Below are 19887 nucleotides of genomic sequence, written 5' to 3' on the forward strand. Positions count from 1 at the left end.
TTGTTGTTGTTGTTGTTGTTGTTGTTGTTGTTGTTTGGTAGTAACAGGGGGGTTGAACTCAAAGCTTTGTGCATCCTATGTAAGCATTCTACCATGGAGCTATACACCTAGCCCTTGTTATTTCTCTTTTTGGCCATTTTACACATGACAGTGGCCTGATGCCTATTGGGGATTGTTGACTAACAAAACATGAACTACCTACATAGACCTCCAGCACTATACTTCTTTCTCTGAGTCGCAGGTGATTCAGGGAGAGGAATGCTTTCCACCACCAGAGAGCAGTTAAACTGGGTGTCAGAAGGAACCCTTGGCATGACCCCTAACCTTCCCTTGCTTTCTGAGATTCATATCTCTGGAATCCTCTTCCAGATTATTGGTTTGCCCCAGTAGCCTGCTGCTGTCCAACAGAACATCATAGAGGTAAAATGGTCTAGCTATGGCAACTGGGTTATCACTTTGCTTGCTCGCTATCACTGGCTTCTTGTTTGCTGGGATAAATCATCTTCTCAGCTGTAAGCTGCCCTACACAGCGTACCTGATAAGAACCCAGGGCCAGCCTCCACCCAGCAGATGGACAGTAGCTGAGATGCTCCATGAAATGAGTGGTGAGGAAACGAATCCTTCCAACTCTGACATGGGAACTGAAGGGCAGACATCCCCCAGTGGAGAGATGAACAGCCTGGGGAATGCCTTCATCGTACGCTCACACAGGATCTAATGGAAGAAGCCCATACCCAAGCCCAGCCCAGCCCATGGATCCTCGGGAACTCTAAAGGAATAAATGCTTCTTATCTGAAGCTCCTGAGCTTCAGGGCAATTAGTTATCTGGGGACAGAGGACTCTACTGGGAGGAAAGAAGTCACTGACGTCACCCATTACATGGTCTAACCACAACAAGCAAGAAGTCTCAGGAAATCGGAGAGGCTGGTAACACATCTTTGATCATTTGGTCAGACAATACAGGGTGTTGTCAAGGTCTAAAATCTTCAGTCCACTGCTCTGTGGAATCTGGGGTCACAGTCTCCCTCCTATAATGTCCTGAGTTACCCCTAACCCCAGTGGCTCCTATTGCCTGCTGCTCCTAACCTGAAGCAAAGCACATCACTCCCATTAGATGTACTATCTCCCTGAGGGCCTCTCCTTCATCCTCCTTTACTCATGGACCACCTGTCAGCTAAACATTAGGATGTTAGACAGGCGGTCACCTCCATCCCTGGGCCATTCAGGCCCCAAAACTTTCACCCACTACAGTATTTATTGTGCTGCATTTTAACCACCTGTTTTCCTGCCTGCACTGTCCTGAGCATCCCACTCCATGGTCATGGTGACCCGGGATGGTGTTTGGTACATGGTAATGTTCAGGAAATGGCTCTTCAATGACAGTCATTCATCTTACAATAACTGTAAGACGTCTAAATTCTCTGGCATATTACACTCAACAGCCCAACACATTCATCAGCGCTGCACACAGCACAAAATGAGTGCTAGTGGTGTCTTTTAATCATTAACTATTAGGGAATTTCTGTGAATTTGGAGTTGCTTTGAAGAACTGAAGGACTCTTTTCCTTGTTCTTCTCGGCCTCTTTTTTGCTGCTCTCTTCGGTGTTTGGTTTTTTCTCTTGACTGACTGGGACGTCTGACTACCACTCAGCTAGCTCGGTATTGTCCTGATGATTGCTGGCATTTCTTCCTGGAAAAGGGACTCAAAGTTTTTACCATGAAAGGACATGTGTGCTTCAGAATTAAGTTGCAGGATCTAGAGAGGCTGTTCAGAGCCCTCAACAAATTTAACTCGACTTTGCAGAGTACCCAGCCCTCTTTCTGCTGGTATTATAATTTAAGTGTAAAAGTAAGATGGCCTTGTGGTGAGGAACCCTTTATGAGGGGGACCCATGAGCATAGCTTCAGTGCATCCTGCACACTGTCCCCCATCCCCATGCCACAACATCTGCTGGTTTATTACTGCTGACTGTATGCCTCCTGCTGCCTGGCTCTCACCATGCTTTTTGGCTGTAGCACCCACAGCTGACAATTAGATAATATCCTCCTGGCTGGGTACTGGTGGCACAAGCCTTTAATTCCAGCACTCAGGACACAGAGGCAGGTGGATCTCTGATTTCAAGGCCAGCCTGGTCTACAGAGTGATTTCCAGGATGACAAGGACTCTTGATCTAGTAGTGCACAAGGATGATGCCCTTGAGTCAGGTGACAGCCTCATTTCTATTTTATTCTTCCAGAAGGATGCTCTCTTTTGGTAAACAGCAATCGTAAGAGCCAGTTAGGGTGGGTGTCTGCAGAGGGCAGATGTCTGCAGAGAAACAGGACTTTCTGGACAGGAACACTTAAACTAACAGAGACTGGACTCTATGCATAAGACCTGAGCAAGATCTTGCTTAGACCAAATCCCACTGTGGACCCAGGAGGGGCACAACAGGTCCCACCCCTAGCTGAAAAGATAGATGATAGATGATGGGGGAAGAAAAATAAGTTTACTGCAAGGATATGGCCCCTGAGAGGCCACCCATAGCACAGTTGGCAGTCCTACCCCATGCACGTACGGGCAGGACTGAGGGAAGTCGGTGGCTTTTAAGACAAGAGATTAAAAATACCACATGAAGGTGAGTGAAAAGGGTGTTGGTGGGAAATGAACAGGGGACGGAATGTGGGTGGGTTTGATCAAAATGCATTATGTATGCGCATGAAATTCTCAAACAATAAAAATTATGAGCCACGCATTGTGCTAGGCACAAAATTATGAAGCCAAATTACACACAGTCCTTGCCATTTGGGACTTGGGAGTTCAAGCTCTGAATCAGACTGGATGTAAAATTGAAGGCTGTTATGTACGGATGCTGCTGTGTGCGTGACTGGGTGCTTTTAAGAGCTCACAGTCATGGCACTGTAAGGATGTTCTCCGCTCTTCGCTCCTCCTACACACGCACTCTAAGATGGCCATGAGTCTCTGTGTAGAGCCAGCCACTCTTTGCCTGCCTGCCCTCCCGCCTCGCAGGTTGCACAGCCTGACACTCTTACCTTTAGCGTGCTGTTCAAGGTTCTGATCTTGTGAAGCTTCTCGTTTATGGATGGGTTTTTGCATCGCTTCACAAAAGACTTCCTCAGCTCCTTCTTGGTTGAAGGTCGCCGGTCCCCGAGGGGAGACAGACTAGCTTGTTCCAACGATTTGTAGAGTTTCTCCATCTCGTCATCTTCAGATGCTTTTATTTCTTCTGTTTAAAAAGATCAGTATCAGCAAACCCAGTTAAAACCAAAGATTGAACATCAGACACTGTGGTCCTAAAGCATTCCTGTTTGCATCTTCACCTCACACTTTTGGTCTCCAGAAATATAGGGCAGTGACATCCTGATGTCTGGCCACTAATAATGTGCTACTTTGCTACTCAGGAGACCATGGACCACTTAATTATGTACATATCTTAGTAAGACCACATCTGGCCTATACCTTGGAAACTCTGGGTGTACCATATAGCACCTCAATGTGGTACATGATTCAGTCCACTATAAGCCCCTAAATTTCATATCCTCTCACACACACACACACACACAAAACACATGCATCCCATTCCAACACCTCCCAAAGTCTTAAATCATTTCAACATCAACTCCAAGGTCAGTATCTCGTTCAAATATCCCCAAGCTAGGTACTGAATGACTCAGATATAATTTGTCTAGGTGCACAATTCGTCTCCATTTCTGAACCTGCGAAACAGGTCCGTCACATGACAGGCAAGCCCTGCAAGCTGAACACCAGCTGCCCTAGGTGCCTTCCCAGTGTTTTGTGAGGAAGGAGCCTGCCGGGTTGCTGGTTGTAGACTGCATTTCTCATCCGGCCCCCACACTGCCCATCCCCTTTTAACCACACTTACTCAGCCTCAGCCCACTGGGGGTCTAGAGAGCGTTGAGTCACTGTAGACTACTGAGGGATGGACATGGGGCTCAGGCAAGCCAGCGGGGGACCAGGAAGACTCAGCCTTAGAATATTTGTTTGAGGCTATCAGAAATGTTTTCTACTTAAACCAAAAACCTGAACTAAATAGGGTGGTATATGGGCTAGAAGCGCTTCCAGGTAGGAATTAGAATGAAGCTGGCTTCCTCTTGGAGCCCTCTCAATCTAAGGGACCAGTGTGTTCCTCTTGGGAGGCTGCACTGGGTTTGGCTTTCGATCACAGTTAGCCACGGGGACCTTGAATGACATTAGCAGCACTTGAAGGGAATAGCGACTCTCTGTGTGGCTTTTATTTCTCATAGAGAATTTCAATTCATTCTTCCTTTGTTTCCTGAAGACAATCTTCGGAAATATACACAATGAGTTTTCTTTTCCCCACATATACCTCAGTGTTTGTGTTCCCTGTCCCATGGTGGGGAAAAGTATACTTATGAAGGGGGTGAACAAAACAGGCTCTGAGGCAGACACATAGGATAGTTTAGGGATACCAGAACCTAGGAACTTGGGTCACATCACAGCTTACTCTTCTATGATTAGAAATCCTTTTTAAAAATAGCTTCTTTTCCCACTGACCTTAGAAAGCCACTATGAGTTGTCCTCAGTTCTTGCCTAAGAGGGAGAGTAAGATGTTTCTAACAGCTGACTTAAAGTGTTAACCAGAATGTCTGAAGACTCTGATGCTAAGATCACAGCCCACCACGACTGGGAAGCTCTGAGCTGCAAAATGGTATTCCACGCAAAATGGAAAACTCCCTTAGTTAGTGAGGCTCCCTCTTCTCAGCTTTGGGGAATCCGGATCCCGACACCTTCTACCTGAAGAACATCATGCAATCTTTAGGGGAACGTAACTCCCTTCCTCCTGGTAAGAACCTGATCAGCAGGTACCTGGGATTCCTGGAATGCGTCCCCATACAAATGAGGCATCTTAGTACCGTTACTGTTCAGCCAATGATTTTTTACCCCCCTTGCATATTCCTACACCCTCCCCAAAAGTTCTATATAACCCTTGTTCACCCCGAATAAAATTGGTCTGCCTCCCCAAAGCTGATCCTGGAAGGTCATTTCTGTTCATGCTCGCAGGCCACCGAATCCTAGAGTTGGTCACTTCTGCTCCTTTATTCCCGAGAACCAATGGCCAATGACCCCTGGAACAAGGGAGAACCACACCAAAAAAAGCAAAAACAAACAAAAACTATTTTTTTCTTTTGTTTGAGACAAAGTCTCACTACATGGCCTTGACAAGCTAGAACTGGCTACGAAGACCAAGCTGTCATAGAACTCGCCGAGATCAGCCTACCACTACCTCCTGAGTGCTAGGATTAAGACAATTCACTACCACTCTTAACCCAGGGCAACTTCTTGTCTCTTGATCAAATGACATAAAAAAAAGGTGGGGGAGGGAATTGAGTAAAAATATATCTGAAGAGAGACTTTTGGGCTCAGGCATTGCTCAACCATCAAAAGTCAACTTTTGTCAATAAACTCAAGGAAAGATAGCCCCATCATTAATCATTAGAGAAATGAAACCAAAACCACAGATGGATGCCATGCCATGCATCAGGATTGCTAATGTAAAGAAGACAGACAATTAGTTAGGTGTGGCCAAGGATATAGAAAGGCAGAAGCTCTCTCATTCACCACTAGTGGGAGTGAAAAGCAAAGCTCCACTTTAGAAAGTAGATGGATAGTCCTCAGGGTGGCACAATAGCAGTAGAGCCCTGCAGTTCCACCTCGATATTTATATTCAAGAAAAATAAAACATGTTCCCACAACAATTATACATGAGTACTCATAGCAATGTTAGTCACAAAAAAAAAAGGAAAAGAGTCTAAATGAGTGTTTATTAATGGATAAAGGAAATGTGGTATGCATACACCGGAACACTAGACAGCAAGTTAAAGAAATAAATAAAATGCTAAATCACCCACCGTGTTACAACATGAATGAAACTTGAAAATATTGTTTTAAAAACATTAGTCACAAAAGACCACTGTTGCAGAATATTTGCTCACATTTTGAACCCCAAGACTGTAGCCTGGAAAAACCTGTTTCTAGTTGTGGTGTGGCTCAGCATTTGATCCTAGAGCTTTCTGTCTACTGCAAACAAACACTTGTGGTGTGGCTCACCCCTAGCACTCACCTTTAATCCAAAAGTTAAATAAAGTCAATCATAGGTCAGAGGCAGAGAAAGCAACCATCTGACAGAAGTAAACAGAAAGGAGGGACACTGAAGCACAGAGAAGGAGAGAAGGCTTTTGCCTTCTGGGATGTCATCTGAGTAGGAAGGTCAGCTGGGTGCTTTCTCTGCCTCTCTGAGCTAGCAGGTTTTCACCTCAGCATCCGGCTCTTGGGTCTTCATTGGCAAAATCAAACAACTGGGATTCAGTTTATTAGTAACAACAGACCACAGATGCTATGATTCTATCATATGAAATATCCAGAACAAGCGAATTCGTGGAGACAGAAATCTGTCTGGGATGGCGGGGATGCACACGGGAACGGGAATGCCTGCAACACAGAGGGCCTTCTTGTGTGTGGGGCTGAAGTTCTCTAGTCACGTGGAGGTGATAACTGTCCAGTTCTGTGGACACCCTGCGAGCCGCAGAACTGTAACTCTGAGGCTAGGTGAAGCGTATCAATAGAGTGGTAACAAACGAAATGACTCTGAGATCCCATCTTACACCCGTCAGAATCATCTTTCATGTTCCAGCACCAAGTGCTTCAGTTGCTGTTCCTCATCAGAATAGAAGAAGTCCCAGGACAGCTTTGAAGTATGCTTCCAATCCCAATAGGTCCAGCATTTCAGAGTATCCCACACAGGACTCTAATTAAGCCTGGAGTTTCTCAACATTTAGAAACCGGACCACAAATGCTATTCCTAGCTTGTTTAACCATTTTCCCCAATTTTATTTGTGCTCTTACAAAGGTATTATTTGTCCCAAATCAGGCAGAAGAAAACTTAAGAGAACAACGCGCGCCCCATTTCCCTTAAGAGGGGATGGGTAGGTTTTTGGTTGCTTTCCTGGGATACCACAGATTATTTCCAATGGGAGTTGGTTAAAAGTTATTATTGGACTTATTTACAGAGAAAACAAGGTTGGACTCAGGGACGTCTCTCTTTTCCTTTATCTTTCATTCTTAGGTTTGGAGATAGGAGTTGACAAGAAAGAAGGGGGAATCTAGAAATACCAAGGACAACAACGCATGCTGCAAACATAGACCCCGCCCCACTGTTCGGATTTAGCCAATGACCGGCTGATTCTCCATGGTTGTTGGGGAGCAGGGACTGCCTCAGACATGAACTCTGATGCTCAAGATTTGATCACCTCCTCTTTGCAGGGAGACCATGCAGGCCCACAGAGGAAAGGGAAGCAGGCTATCCTGATCGAAGAGACCTGATAGGCTGTGGTCATATGGTGCGAGAGGAATCCCCCTTCTGTGAGAGGCCTAGGGGAGGGGAAGAGGGCGAAAGAAGGAGGGAGGGTGGGAACGGGAAGATACAAGCGAGGGGATAACATTCGGGATGTAATCTGAATAAATTATATGTTAAAGTTAAAAAACACACTAAACTAAACTAAAGTAGGCTTTTAGGAGATATCACGATAGCGGATGATGATGCGTTCACAGAAAAACCCCGGAGCCCTAGAGTTTAAAGTCTAAAAAAAAAACAAAAAAAAAAAACAAAAAAAAACCACACACACACACAACTAAATGGACTGCTGTGATCCTAGCAGTTGGGAGGTAGAGATAGGAAAATATCAGACTCATGGTCTGTGTGGGCTATATAGCAAGATCTTATTTCACGTTGGGAGGAGGGGAAGGCAGAGACGTACAACCCATAAAGAAGCACTAGGCTGAGAACTTGCCAGAAATACAAGGAAACACGCTCTCTTTTCATAGCTAACCAGGTGGTGTTCTGTCTAAAAAAAAAAAAAATCTCATTGTGGTGAGTTCATAAATAACACCTGCATAACAAACTTTAAGAAACAAACAAGCCGAGCGTGGTGGTGCACCGCCTTTAATCCCAGCACTTGGGAGGCAGAAGCAGGCAAATCTCTATGAGTTTGAGGCCAGCCTGGTCTATAAAGTGAGTCTAGCACAGCCAAGGCTACATGGAGAAACCATGTCTCAAAAGGAAAAAAAAAAAAAGAAACAAACAAACATATGAAAAGCTAAATAAAAATTGTTTCATTTAAACTCTTTGTATTCACCAAGCAAGAGTCACACTAAAGACAGACCTAAAAGCACAATTTGTTGCTCACTAATAAATTACATGTCTAATTATGCCAGGATAAAGTTGTAGTAAGATAGTTCACCTGGTTCAACAGATAGCAAATCAGTAATGATAAAAATAATCTTAGAGGCTTGGAATAATAAGACAGTGTGTTCTCTAGATTAAAAAAAAAAGAATAGGATTTCTTTTTTGATAATTTGTATTATCTTTTAATATAGCTACATAAAATATATAATCTTTATGTCAAAAATCCTGCCTGCAATCCCAGCACTTGGGGAAGCAGAGGCAGGCAGATCTCTAAGTTCAAGGACAGCCTGGTCTACAAGTGAGTACAGGACAGCCAAGGCTACACAGAGAAACCTTGTCTCAAAAAATCATATATATAAATGTGTGTGTATGTAAGAAGTTGTATCTGCACCCCGCATAAACACACACACACACACACACACACACACACACACACACACACAAACACACACACGATCTTCTTCCCTATTTTAAACTTTGAGTCATTAGTCATGAAAGTATTAGTAAGTGTGCATGGTGTGTGTGTGTGTGTGTGTGTGTGTGTGTGTGTGTGTGTGTGTGCATGCATGCTTAATTTGATGCTCCAATATAGCTAGCTTTCAAATTAACATCAGTAAAATAAAGTGAACCTGTCAGGATCACTAAAAGTTAATGCACTGTTCTCTGTAACTCTTCTTCAATGTCTGAGAGATATGTACTCTCTATCTCAATCCAGAAGCAAGATCCCCAGAAGGAGTGAGTGTCCAGTTTTAAAAAAAACACCTGGAAAATGAAAGCAAGTCAGCAATCTGGTTCTGCTTCCTTAGAAGAAACCAGAACCTGGAAGACTACTCCCTGACCTCTAATAATACAATTCAGAAATCATTCACAAGCCGGAGGAAAATTAAATGACAGAGAGTAGCAGTAGGAGTAAAGAAAATGCTTCATTGGCTTTTCCATGTGACCTAACCTAGGAGAGGTATAGTATGTTACCAGACTCTCAGGGGACACAATTGAGACTCAACCAAGTCCACAACCCAGACAGGGGATTTGTATTGCTTTTACTGATGCTTGCAGCTAGTGCTTAGGTCTTTGGGGAACATAAAATGAATATCCCAAAATAATAAAAGCAGGTGGTAAATGGAAACATAGGATAAAGGAAGACCAAAAACTTGCATGTGCAGCAATACACCTTGCCTCTGACCACAAAGCAGGAGACAGAAGAGTCCTTTTGGATCAGGGAACCTGCTTTAGCGCTGCCAAGTCCCCGTCTCTGAGTACCACTGTACTGTGCCCTGAGTAATTGCCATATGAGCTCAAGCAATTAAGCCTCTCTAGGTTAGTCTTTTGTTCAGCGTCTTTTTAATATTTATTGATTTTATTTTATATGTATGAGTGTTTTGCCTACATGGATGTATATGCCCATGGGCATGCATGCCTGGTGCCAGCACAGGCTAGAAGAAAGCATCAGATCCTCTGGATTTGGAGGTGTAGACAGTTATAAGCCCCCATGTGGACACTGAAAACTTAACCCAGGTTCTCTGCAAAGGCAACAAATGCTCTGAACCACTGAGCTACCTCTCCAGCTCCTCTAAGCTAGTTTTGTCCTGTGAGCAAAATAATTACAGTGTCCCCTTCCATAGTTAGGCAGTTCTTTTCTGAATTGCAACTTCATCCCAGAAAGCACCAATTTATCTTATCTTAACAGATTGCAAAGATAAAGAGGAAAGGCTGCCAGGAAAGACCCCTCGTCTCTCCCATTGGAAATGGAAACCTTGAGTTGTTTCTACCACCCTAACTCCTGAGACAAAACAAATAAATTTTGTCTGAAAGAGAAGTTTCCCCTCTTGGGTGTGTGTTTTAGTCTTACCATGTGAGGCTGTAGGACTTCAATTCCCAGTGACACATGAGCACCTTATGGTCTATTGTCTCTCAACTTACCAGTTCTTGGTCAAGGTTGAAGGCATTATTTTATAGATGAGGAAATTGGAGAATCTTAAAAAACAGTCAGTGATTTTTCCCGAAATGCCAATTAGTGGTAAGTACTAAAAATAAAAGCTCCATTCTGTGCAGGCCCATGTGTTTCTAGATCATTTTTCACAAACTTGAACAGGGAAACAGTCTCCCAGGGAACTTAGTAAAATGTAGGTTCTGCTTCAGCCCATCTGGAAGGTGCTGATACATTAAATGTGTGTGTATGCAGGTCCATCTGTGTGTGTACAAGGGTGTGCTTATGTGTGAGTCTGTGTGTGTGGATGCATGTGTGTGCACATGTGCATGCATCTGTGTGTGTCCTTGAGTATGTGTGTCTACATGCATGCACGAATACACGAGTGTGTCTATAAATATGTGCCTTTGTGTATGCATGAGTGTGTATGCATGTATGCATGAGTGCTTGTGTATATGTGTATGTGCTTGAGTGTGTGTATGTTCGTATATGTCTAATGCAAACATGTATGTTCCTGTGTGCGTACTGGTGCACATGTACGTGAGTGTGTTCCTGCATGTAGAGTCCAGACGTGAAGCTTGGTTGTCATTCCTCAGGGACAATCTATTTTGTTTTTGGATTCAAAGTCTCTCAAAGGGATCTGAGACTCATGGGGTGGCCTAGGCTGGCTGGTGATTCCTAGGGACCTACCTCTATCTCTTCAGCACAGGACCACAAAGAACTCACTACAAATGTGTTCTTCACATGAGCACTAAGGATCGAATTTGGGTACTTGTATTTACACAATCCTTTACCCTCTAGATTTTTAGCAAGCCCAGTGTAGGCCCATTAACTATACTGTGAGTAGCAAAGATAGACCAACTGTTGGCAAAATTTCACCAGCCTGGATTCATTGGAGGACAAAGAGACTCAAGTGACAACCAGAAAATTGAGGCTTGTTGACAAAACAATACTGAGTGTCTCTGGGCCATATCTTAATGAGAGAGAGAGAGAGAGAGAGAGAGAGAGAGAGAGAGAGAGAGAGAGAGAGAGAGAAGTAATCTAGCTTTGTCCAAATAGAGTGTGCCTAAAACTGACACTGGAAAGCACCGGTACTCCACAGGTTGGATAGAAAGGAATTAACTGTTGGTGACCCTTCATGATAGCTAGACTAATTCAGAATGTGTCAAAGGATTAGACGAGTAAACTTTCTCCAGATTTGGGTCACTTCAATTCAGAAAGGGATGGCACACATGTACCCCATGTTCTTGGGCTAAGGAATTGGCTCGGAGGTTAAGAGTACTTGTTGCTCTTACAGAGGACCTCGGTTCAACCCCCAGCACCCACATGGTGACTCACAACCATCTGTTGTTACAGGAGATTGGGCACCTGGACATCTTCTGTGACCTCAACAACACCAGAAGATGCATATATGCACGCAAAACACTCATGCGCATAAAATAAAATAAATAAATCCAAAAACATAAAGTAGCTACAAACCAGGTCCCTTTTCCGAGCAAGACTAGACACATACCAATGTTTTAACTAATGCTTAGAAGTTCTCTCCTTCCTGAGACTGTGCCAAATGAATGTGTGGCTCCCTCCTCCTCTTCCTCCTACATACCATCCTATTGTCTGCTTCTGGCAGGATGGCACAGCTCCTGGAGGCCCAGAATTTGCCTGTCGAGAACACTGTACGCAGATTATCTCTTGAAATGCTATATTTTCAACTCTGCCTCCCCCACTGTCTTATTTTTGGTCCCGCTTCTGCTTTCTAGAATGTGACTGTTTATTTTCTATTTAGAACATAAGAGTTGGCTTCAGAAGATAGGAGAGAAATTCATACACTAGATTTCATACCGGGATCTGAAAAAGAAACCTTTTAGAAAATTGAAGAGTCCAAATAATGCCCCAAGGGAGATTGTTTTAATCCTCAAATGTAACGCATTTGGAAAGCACTAAAGAGGAGAAAGGCGCTGCAAGTTTCACATGCAATGTTCTAGTGTTTGAGAACAACAACAAAAAAGGCTAGGGAAGAAGTCTGTCACCAAGAAGGCAAACAGGAAAATGATGATCTCTACACAATGCATGGCCTGGAAATAATATTTAATATATAGCACCTGATGCCTAGAGAGTAAAAGGCACAGGGAGGCAAACATGGGTCAGAAGCTAAAGGCGTCATTCACTATGCTACCCTATCCTGTGATCAGTGTGGTATGAACATGGGTTTTAAACCCAAGGCTGTCAGTCCCTATTCTATGATATCCTATAAGTATGGTGCAGAGGATGATGCTTCAGCCACATAAAGCTCAACAGAGACTCTCAAGGCAGACAGTCCACAGCCAGCTGGATGCTCAGATCCCTGCTTGGAGTACTCTTCCTGTAAAGGAAAAAGGCTACTCAGAGCATTGGCTGCTGAGGTACACAGGTTTCCTGCTTCAAAGATAGGGAACTCACAAGCTGACCGGAAATCTGGGACTGCCAGGTCTGAACTAGACAGCTAAATGAGGAAGCATCTCCAGTCAGCATCAGGAGTGCCATGTATACAACCCGTAGATGTTAGCAGAAGATACAAACACGATAAAGATGTAAGTGACTGGAAAAGAGATGAAGGTGCTGAATAAATGGCTCAATGAGTAAAGAGGCTTGCCTTACCAGCATGAGGACCTGAGATCAAGCCCCATCATTGTGTACAGAGACATTAATATATATAATAAAATATAAATATACTAATTAATATAATAAAATATAATTGATTAATATAATAATATTTATTATTTTTATATTATATATATAACTTTTCTATTTATAGAGGCAATATACATGAGGTTTAGAGAAAAAAGGATTTTGACAAGTATGCTTCATTTTTTAAATGCACTTACTTAATCACAGATGAGTGTGTGGTTCAGTGATAGGCAACCTGGTAAGCATTTGAATGCTCTGTGTTCAGTCATTAGCAGGGCAACATATGAGCAAGAGAAACTAGTAGCTCAATTCCATTTATTTGTGCCAATGATGAATAATTACAAATAAGATAAAAATAGACCTTTTATGATCTCTTAAATGCTATTTTAATAGCATTTGAAATATAATTTGTAGAAATTAACAATATAGTTGGGTGGTGGTGGTGCACACCTTTAATCCTAGCACTCAGAAGACAGAGGCAGGGAGATCTCTGTGGATTAAAAGCCAGCATGGTCTACAGAATGAGTTCCAAGACATCCAAGGCTACACAAAGAAAGCCTGTCTTGAAATGAAGAGGAGGGGGGGGAGAGGAGGAGGAGGAAGAAGAATTAACAAAATAGTCATGGTTTCTATAGAGGAGAGTAAAAATCATAGCATTATATTATAAGATATAAAAAAGCAATTGGTAAAAGGTTTTAAAAGTATAATTTTATCAACTGAAAAACTTAAATCATAACAATTTATACTCCCTTCAGGTTGCATCTAAGGATACAATGTAATCCAAACCCATATGTGGTGTGGTGTATACACACACCACAGACTAGTACAAAAACTATCTGGACACTAAAATGATCACTAACATACCAGACACTCTTTAAAAAGAACAAAGTGAAAATATTTTCCTAGCTAACAAGACTTCAGTAAAAACTAAAAGAATAGTATGAAACGGGGCAGGAAAAAAAAAAACAGACCAGTAGATAGATGGATGTCTGAGAAGAAACAGACAGATAATAAAAGATGTCACTTAGAACTTATGAGAACATCTGCAAGAATGATCGTATTTATATAAAAGATATTGAGGAAGATTACACATGTGGCTAAAGAAAGGCAAGATTGCATCTTGTTTAGGGAGCCCAGAGAAGTAAGTCCAAATCATTTATACAACAGGAAATAACATCTTCCTAATACCGGTGCGTGTGCCAGGGAGATGGTGCCGTTGGCAAAGTGCCTGGTAAGCGAGTATGAGGACCTGGGTTTAGATGGACAGATGTAAAGAGCTGGCTCGGTGGTACAGGGCAAGCGTCTCAACCCCAGCATGGCATGGAGAGAGGGGAAAATCTCTGGAGCTCATTGGTCAGATGGCAGCCTAGCCAATCAGAACTCCCGGTTCAAGAAAAGGCTCTGTTTCAACAGGGAAACATCCAACATCAATCTCTGGCTTCCTCATGCAATGCACACATTTATATGTGTGCACAGACACCTACACACATGCAGAGAGGGAGAGAGAGAGAGAAAGAGAGGGGGGAGAGAGAGAGAGAGAGAGAGAGAGAGAGAGAGAGAGAGAGAGAGAGAGAGAAACAAGAACACACACTAACACACGTAAAATCAGTGTAGGAAAGAGGTTCTTATTTAAGATATAAAATGGTATCAGCCAAAACCCCCTTTAAGATGCTATATACCCCCCCAAGAAGCAATATCCTCCCATTAGCCACCCTCATATCAGAAGTTCCACACCTCAGAATACTGCCACAAACTGAAGACAAAACTTTAGCACATGAACTTCTTGGGGAAATTTATCCAAACCGTTACACCTGACAACAGGAAAATGCTACTGAGCCTGTGAAGCAACGGGAACTCTAATTCATTGCGTGTGGGGATGTGGAACAGCAGTGATGTTGGAAAACACCTGTCATTTCCTGCAATGTTAAATGCACTCTTATTATACAGCTCAGCAATGGCACACCATGGTGCTTACCCAAAAGAGCTGGCAGTGTGCAACTACACCCTGCTGCACATGGCGTGTGACTACACACTGCTGCACATGACATTAACTGAAACCTTAATCTCCATGTTAATGACTTAGAAACAGCTCCGATATCATTTGTAGCAGAACAAACAAAATGTGGTCCATTCACGCAATGGAATACTGTTCAGTAATTGGTTGTGTTTTGCTGTTGTTGTTGTTGTTGTTTTGGTTTAGTTTGGTTTTTTGTTTTTTGTTTTGTTTTGCTTTTTACCTACTGTAACATGGGAAGACTGGGGAGGGGGGAAATTTTAAGTTTCTATACCAGATAGGGGAAGTGTCTATCTGAAAAAGCTACATCTCTATGCTTGTAACCATGTGACACTGGAAAAGATAACACCAAAGAGATAATGAAAATATTAGCCAGGTATCTCCTGTAACCAGGCAAGACTCCAATGGAGGGGTTGGGACACCAACCCAGCCACAAAATCTTAGACCCACACACTGTCCTGCCTACATGATGTGCTGGGGTAAAAAAAAATGGAGCAGAATTTGAGGGAAGAACCAACCAATGACTGGCTCAGCTTGAGACCCACGCCGTGAGAAGGAGGCCACCCCTGACACTATTCATGTTATTCTGTTACACTTGCAGACCGGAGTCTAGCATAAACGTCATCACAGAGGCTTCACCCAGCAGCTGATGGAAACTGATGCAGAGACCCACAGCCAAACATTAAGTGGAGCTTGGGGAAACCTGTGGAAGAGGGGAAGGAAGGAATGAAGGTACAGTGGAGTCAAGGACACCACAAGAAAACCTACAGAATCAACTAACCTAGGCACATAGGTGCTCATAGAGACTGAACTGCCAACAAGGCAGCATGAATGGGATGGGCTCTCTGCACATATGTAACAGTTGTGCAGCCAGATCTTTTGTGGGACTCCTAACAGCAGGCGCTGTCTCTAACTACACTGCCTACTTCTGGGTCCCTTCCCCCTACCTGGACTGCTCTGTCTAGCCTCAACAGAAAAAGATGAACCTAGTCTTACTGCAACTTGATATGCGAAGGTTGGTTGATATTCATGGAAGGATTCCCCTTTTTCTGAGGAGAATGGGAGGAGAGGTAGATGGGATGAGGAAGGTGAGAGGGAGAGACTGGCAGGAGGGGAGGGAAGGGAAGTTGCAAGTGGGATGTAAAGGACCTTGTCAATTAAAACAAATGTTGCTTGACAATCTTGGGGAGAAAAGCTAAGATGGTGGCTACTCTGTGTGTGTGTTTCTGTCTGTGTGTGTCTGTGTCTCTGTGTGTATGTGTTTGTGTATGTAATGTTCTTCTATGTATATGATACCTTTTTTGCCATCTCTTCCCACCCTGTGTGCATGATGTTCTTTCATGTATCTGATATTTTTCACCATGACAAATCATCCTCAATAAAGAAACACTGAGGATCTAAATGTGCAGACACGAAAAGAACTAAAAAAATCAAATATCCATAAACAAAGAGAAGTTAAGAGAAAAAAAGGGAAGTAACTAAAAACCATTCTAGTAATTCTCAGAGCCATCCGTGTCCACTAGACCTTCTGATGGACCGGGAAGAATTTCACCGTAATTGGTTGGAGATGTAGCAGATGACTTGGGCTCGAAGTTACATGAATTCAGAAACGACTCCATCAAATAGCGAAGTGTCACCTAATTGTCCTTCCAGTGTGCTCTTATACACTCTATGCATATAAAACAAAAAGATTTTTAAAAAAGAAAAAGAAAGGACGTGCTCAAGAACAGTCAATAAACCACGATCCTGGCCACAGAGCCGTGAGAGGAATTGCCAGCACGAGGCGCATCCCAGCCTACTCTTCTCGCGGGAATAAATCCGGCGCTCTAATCTGAGAAGGAGACACAGCCAAGAGCAGTGGTGCATCTGGTAGAGTTGGCCCCCAGAGCAGACTTCTTTCAGTGCACTTTCTCAATTCACAAATGTGTTTACACAAACCCTTCCCCTTAAGGCTCCCTTCTCAACGTGGGCATCCCCCTGTTCCTCCCTCATGGGGCATGGTTTCCTCTGAACACACCCATTCTCCTCCCCCATCCCATTGTTTCGACTTCTTTCCAACTGTCACTTATTTTCCTACTTCTGAAACCTAGATTTTCCTTGTCACCAGCTTCAGAATCCTTGTCCAGTGAGTATCCACAGCCTCCCACTCCTACGTTCTAGCCTCAGCAGAACGTATAGAACTAAGGAGTAAAAAAGATGATAAGATCCTGACTACAGCAAATGACCTAGTTATATGGTACAAATTTGCAGACAACCTCGTCAGTTTATTTTATGGTGATTTAGGGAGATCTTTGGCACTTAAGTGGGAGCAATGAAAAACAGTGAGTCAGTCATCCATGCTGAGATCCAGAAGCCATGACAGCTAATTGTCACATATACAAGATGTTCCTATTAGTAAATATTTATCTCCACTTTAAGATCATAATATTACTGGTGAACACTCTGTGGACGAAGTTCAATTCTAAGTACATAGAGACTGAGATGAAGATGAGGCAGGGCACAGGATCCTCCTCTCTCTCCCCCTTGTTTCTAATTCCTACTTTTACCCTATTACAGAGTTCTCAAAGCCCTCTTAATTCCTGCCTCCTTTATCCTACTTTAGCCTATGATCTAAGACTAAAAGAACTCTTGGAAATCACAGGTCCATCTATGCCCTTACCTCAGTTTACAAATGGTCGTGGATTATCTGTTGAAATTAACTATGGCTAGTCCATCATTCAATACTGTCCCAGTTTCCCTCTTGCCTCCCTGTCCCATGCCCCACCTCCATGAGGGGGTCTCCCTTGGGTGCGACTGTCTGTATTCTGTGTACCTACTTTTGTAAAGCCCTGCGTATCTCCTTTGTGACACCCTCTTTGCCTTCCTTTCTTTTGTTATTTGTGTCTTATGCCTCCCACTCACCTCACTAGATGTGAAGGTGTCTTAGGATAGTCCTTGAGATTTGTGTTATCACAAAGTACAGGAGTACATATTAGGACCATCATCCTGATAATAGCCGCAATGCTAAATTGAGTTGACTTCAGTATTAGACTTTCTGGTTGAGTTCTGTTTTGTTTTAATCTACTTGTTAAGCCTGTATTTCACAGTAATGATCATAAAGTCACTCTCCAAAGAAAGGAAGAGCTCATAATAAAACAGAGATGCCAATGAGAACTCAATTAACCCATCACCTCTTTTACAGCTATGCTGTGTTGGAAGGCTTGATGGAGAGTCCTAGACTTGTGGCAATCCGAAAGATGCAGTGCAGAAAAGCAAGAGGATGCCATTACCCTCCTCCCCTTTTTCTAATGGCTTACACTACAGGGAAGAATGTCTAAAGGGACATTTAAATTCAGAATAAAATTCTAGCAACCCCAATTTTAATTGCATACCAACTGCAAAATATTTCTCCCATTGTCTAAATAGAAGAAAGGCTATAATACACGCTGTCTGCTTTTTCAAGAACTCGGCGATTAACCTTTAAGATTCTTTTCTAGGATAAAAGCCTCTTTCTCCAGAAAAATGTGTCTTGAGACTAGATCTTAATCTTCTAGAAATTTAACTCCTCTCATGGATGACACTGAATCTTCAAACCCTGATAACAAAGCCCTCAGCATAATATTTTAGACACTGAAATTTCAGAGACCCTTCCCCACATTGGAAAGTTAAAACAATAATTTTTAGAAGTCACAGAAGAAAGCTACCTTCTTCTCCAACAGACAAGCATATACATTCACAACACCCAATTTGATTACTCAACAACAAATGGAAGGGAAGACTGGGCCACCGTTTCCATGGAGATGACTTGATGTGGTTCAGTTCTTCTGGGAATGAAACCAAATCCCCAACAGCAGGAAAAAATCAGTAGCAAGAATTCTCTAACATATGGTAACTGCCAACAAACCAACATGGAAAAATACCTTCTCTCTTCCTCTGTACCAGAAGGGCTACCATCCTATTGAGCTGTTGGAGAAGGTACCTAGATCCCATTGGTCATTCTGTGTGTAATTCAAAACTGACAACTACCAGGTCCCTTTGTTCTTAGACTGAAAGAGCTGTTGCCTCTGAGCTAGCTTCTTCAGCACATGGATTCCCAGGATGGCACCTAGACAGGGATGAGAATACATCCATCCTCCCATGACTCATTAACCCTAAAGGGAAATCCAATCTGCAGGCTTATCTCTTGGGAAGGAATATAAAAGGAATTTTAGTAGCTCTAATGCTTTGGAAGTCTTGGCTATCACAGAGAGGAGAGGGTTATTTCTATATATTATTACATTATTATTATTATTATTATTATTATTATTATTATTATGTGGGACATACATGTACAGAGGTCAAATGACAACATAACATTTTTAGAGTCAATTCTTTTTTTTCCCACTTTTGTGATTGTCTAGGGGATCAAATCTGGGTTGTTAGGCTCAAACAACAAGAACCTTACCAGCTGAGCCATCGTGTCAACCCCTCTTTTATTTCTCCTTCAAATCAAAAAAACACAGTAAGTTCTTAAACAGAAGACAATAGATGGTTCGGTTTTCCCATGCTTAATATCTGTGCCTTTTGTTTTTACACTCATTTTCATTTGTTTATTTATTTTTATGAGAGCTTTGTACAAAGTGTTTTGGTCACGTTCATCTCCTCTACTACAACTCTCCCCAAATCCATGTCCTCATCCCTAACCCTCCAGAATTTGTGTCCTTTAAAAAGCAAATAAAAACTCATAGATACTAACCTGCACTCCCTAAATGTTCTTGGATGTGCAAGAGACCACATCTGCATTGTGCACGCACCAAGCTAAAGACTGCTCAAAACCTACACTTGAAAAGTCTACATCTTCACAAGAAGAAAAACACTATCAGTACATAGCACACACTCTACATCTGATGAAAATAGCCTTCTCCAGATGAGTAAACACCTCCGGTGATGAAGCTACACAAGTACAAGCTATCTACTCAATTTTGAACAGCTCATAGCTTCAAAAAGAAGTTTCTTAGAGCTTGTTTCCACTTCCCATTTGATCATACCACTGGTCTCGGTTGTGTAAGCCCAAGGAGGTACAATTAAGCCCAGTGCTT

At 42.7% G+C, this 19887-nt stretch overlaps 1 protein-coding gene across 8 annotated transcripts in view; it reads right to left on the minus strand.

The window, feature by feature from the left end:
• Positions 1-19887, minus strand: part of IPCEF1 (interaction protein for cytohesin exchange factors 1) — a 163634-nt gene that overhangs the window by 12590 nt on the left and 131157 nt on the right. For all 8 annotated transcript variants that reach the window (XM_084777834.1, XM_084777835.1, XM_084777837.1 and 5 more), the window contains one exon: positions 3034-3227. In XM_084777834.1, the coding sequence (XP_084633960.1) occupies positions 3034-3227 (194 nt within the window). The remainder of the gene's footprint in view (positions 1-3033; positions 3228-19887) is intronic.

Source organism: Acomys minous (assembly GCF_964271855.1).
Source record: "Acomys minous genome assembly, chromosome: 3".
NCBI classification, from domain to species: Eukaryota; Metazoa; Chordata; class Mammalia; order Rodentia; family Muridae; genus Acomys; species Acomys minous.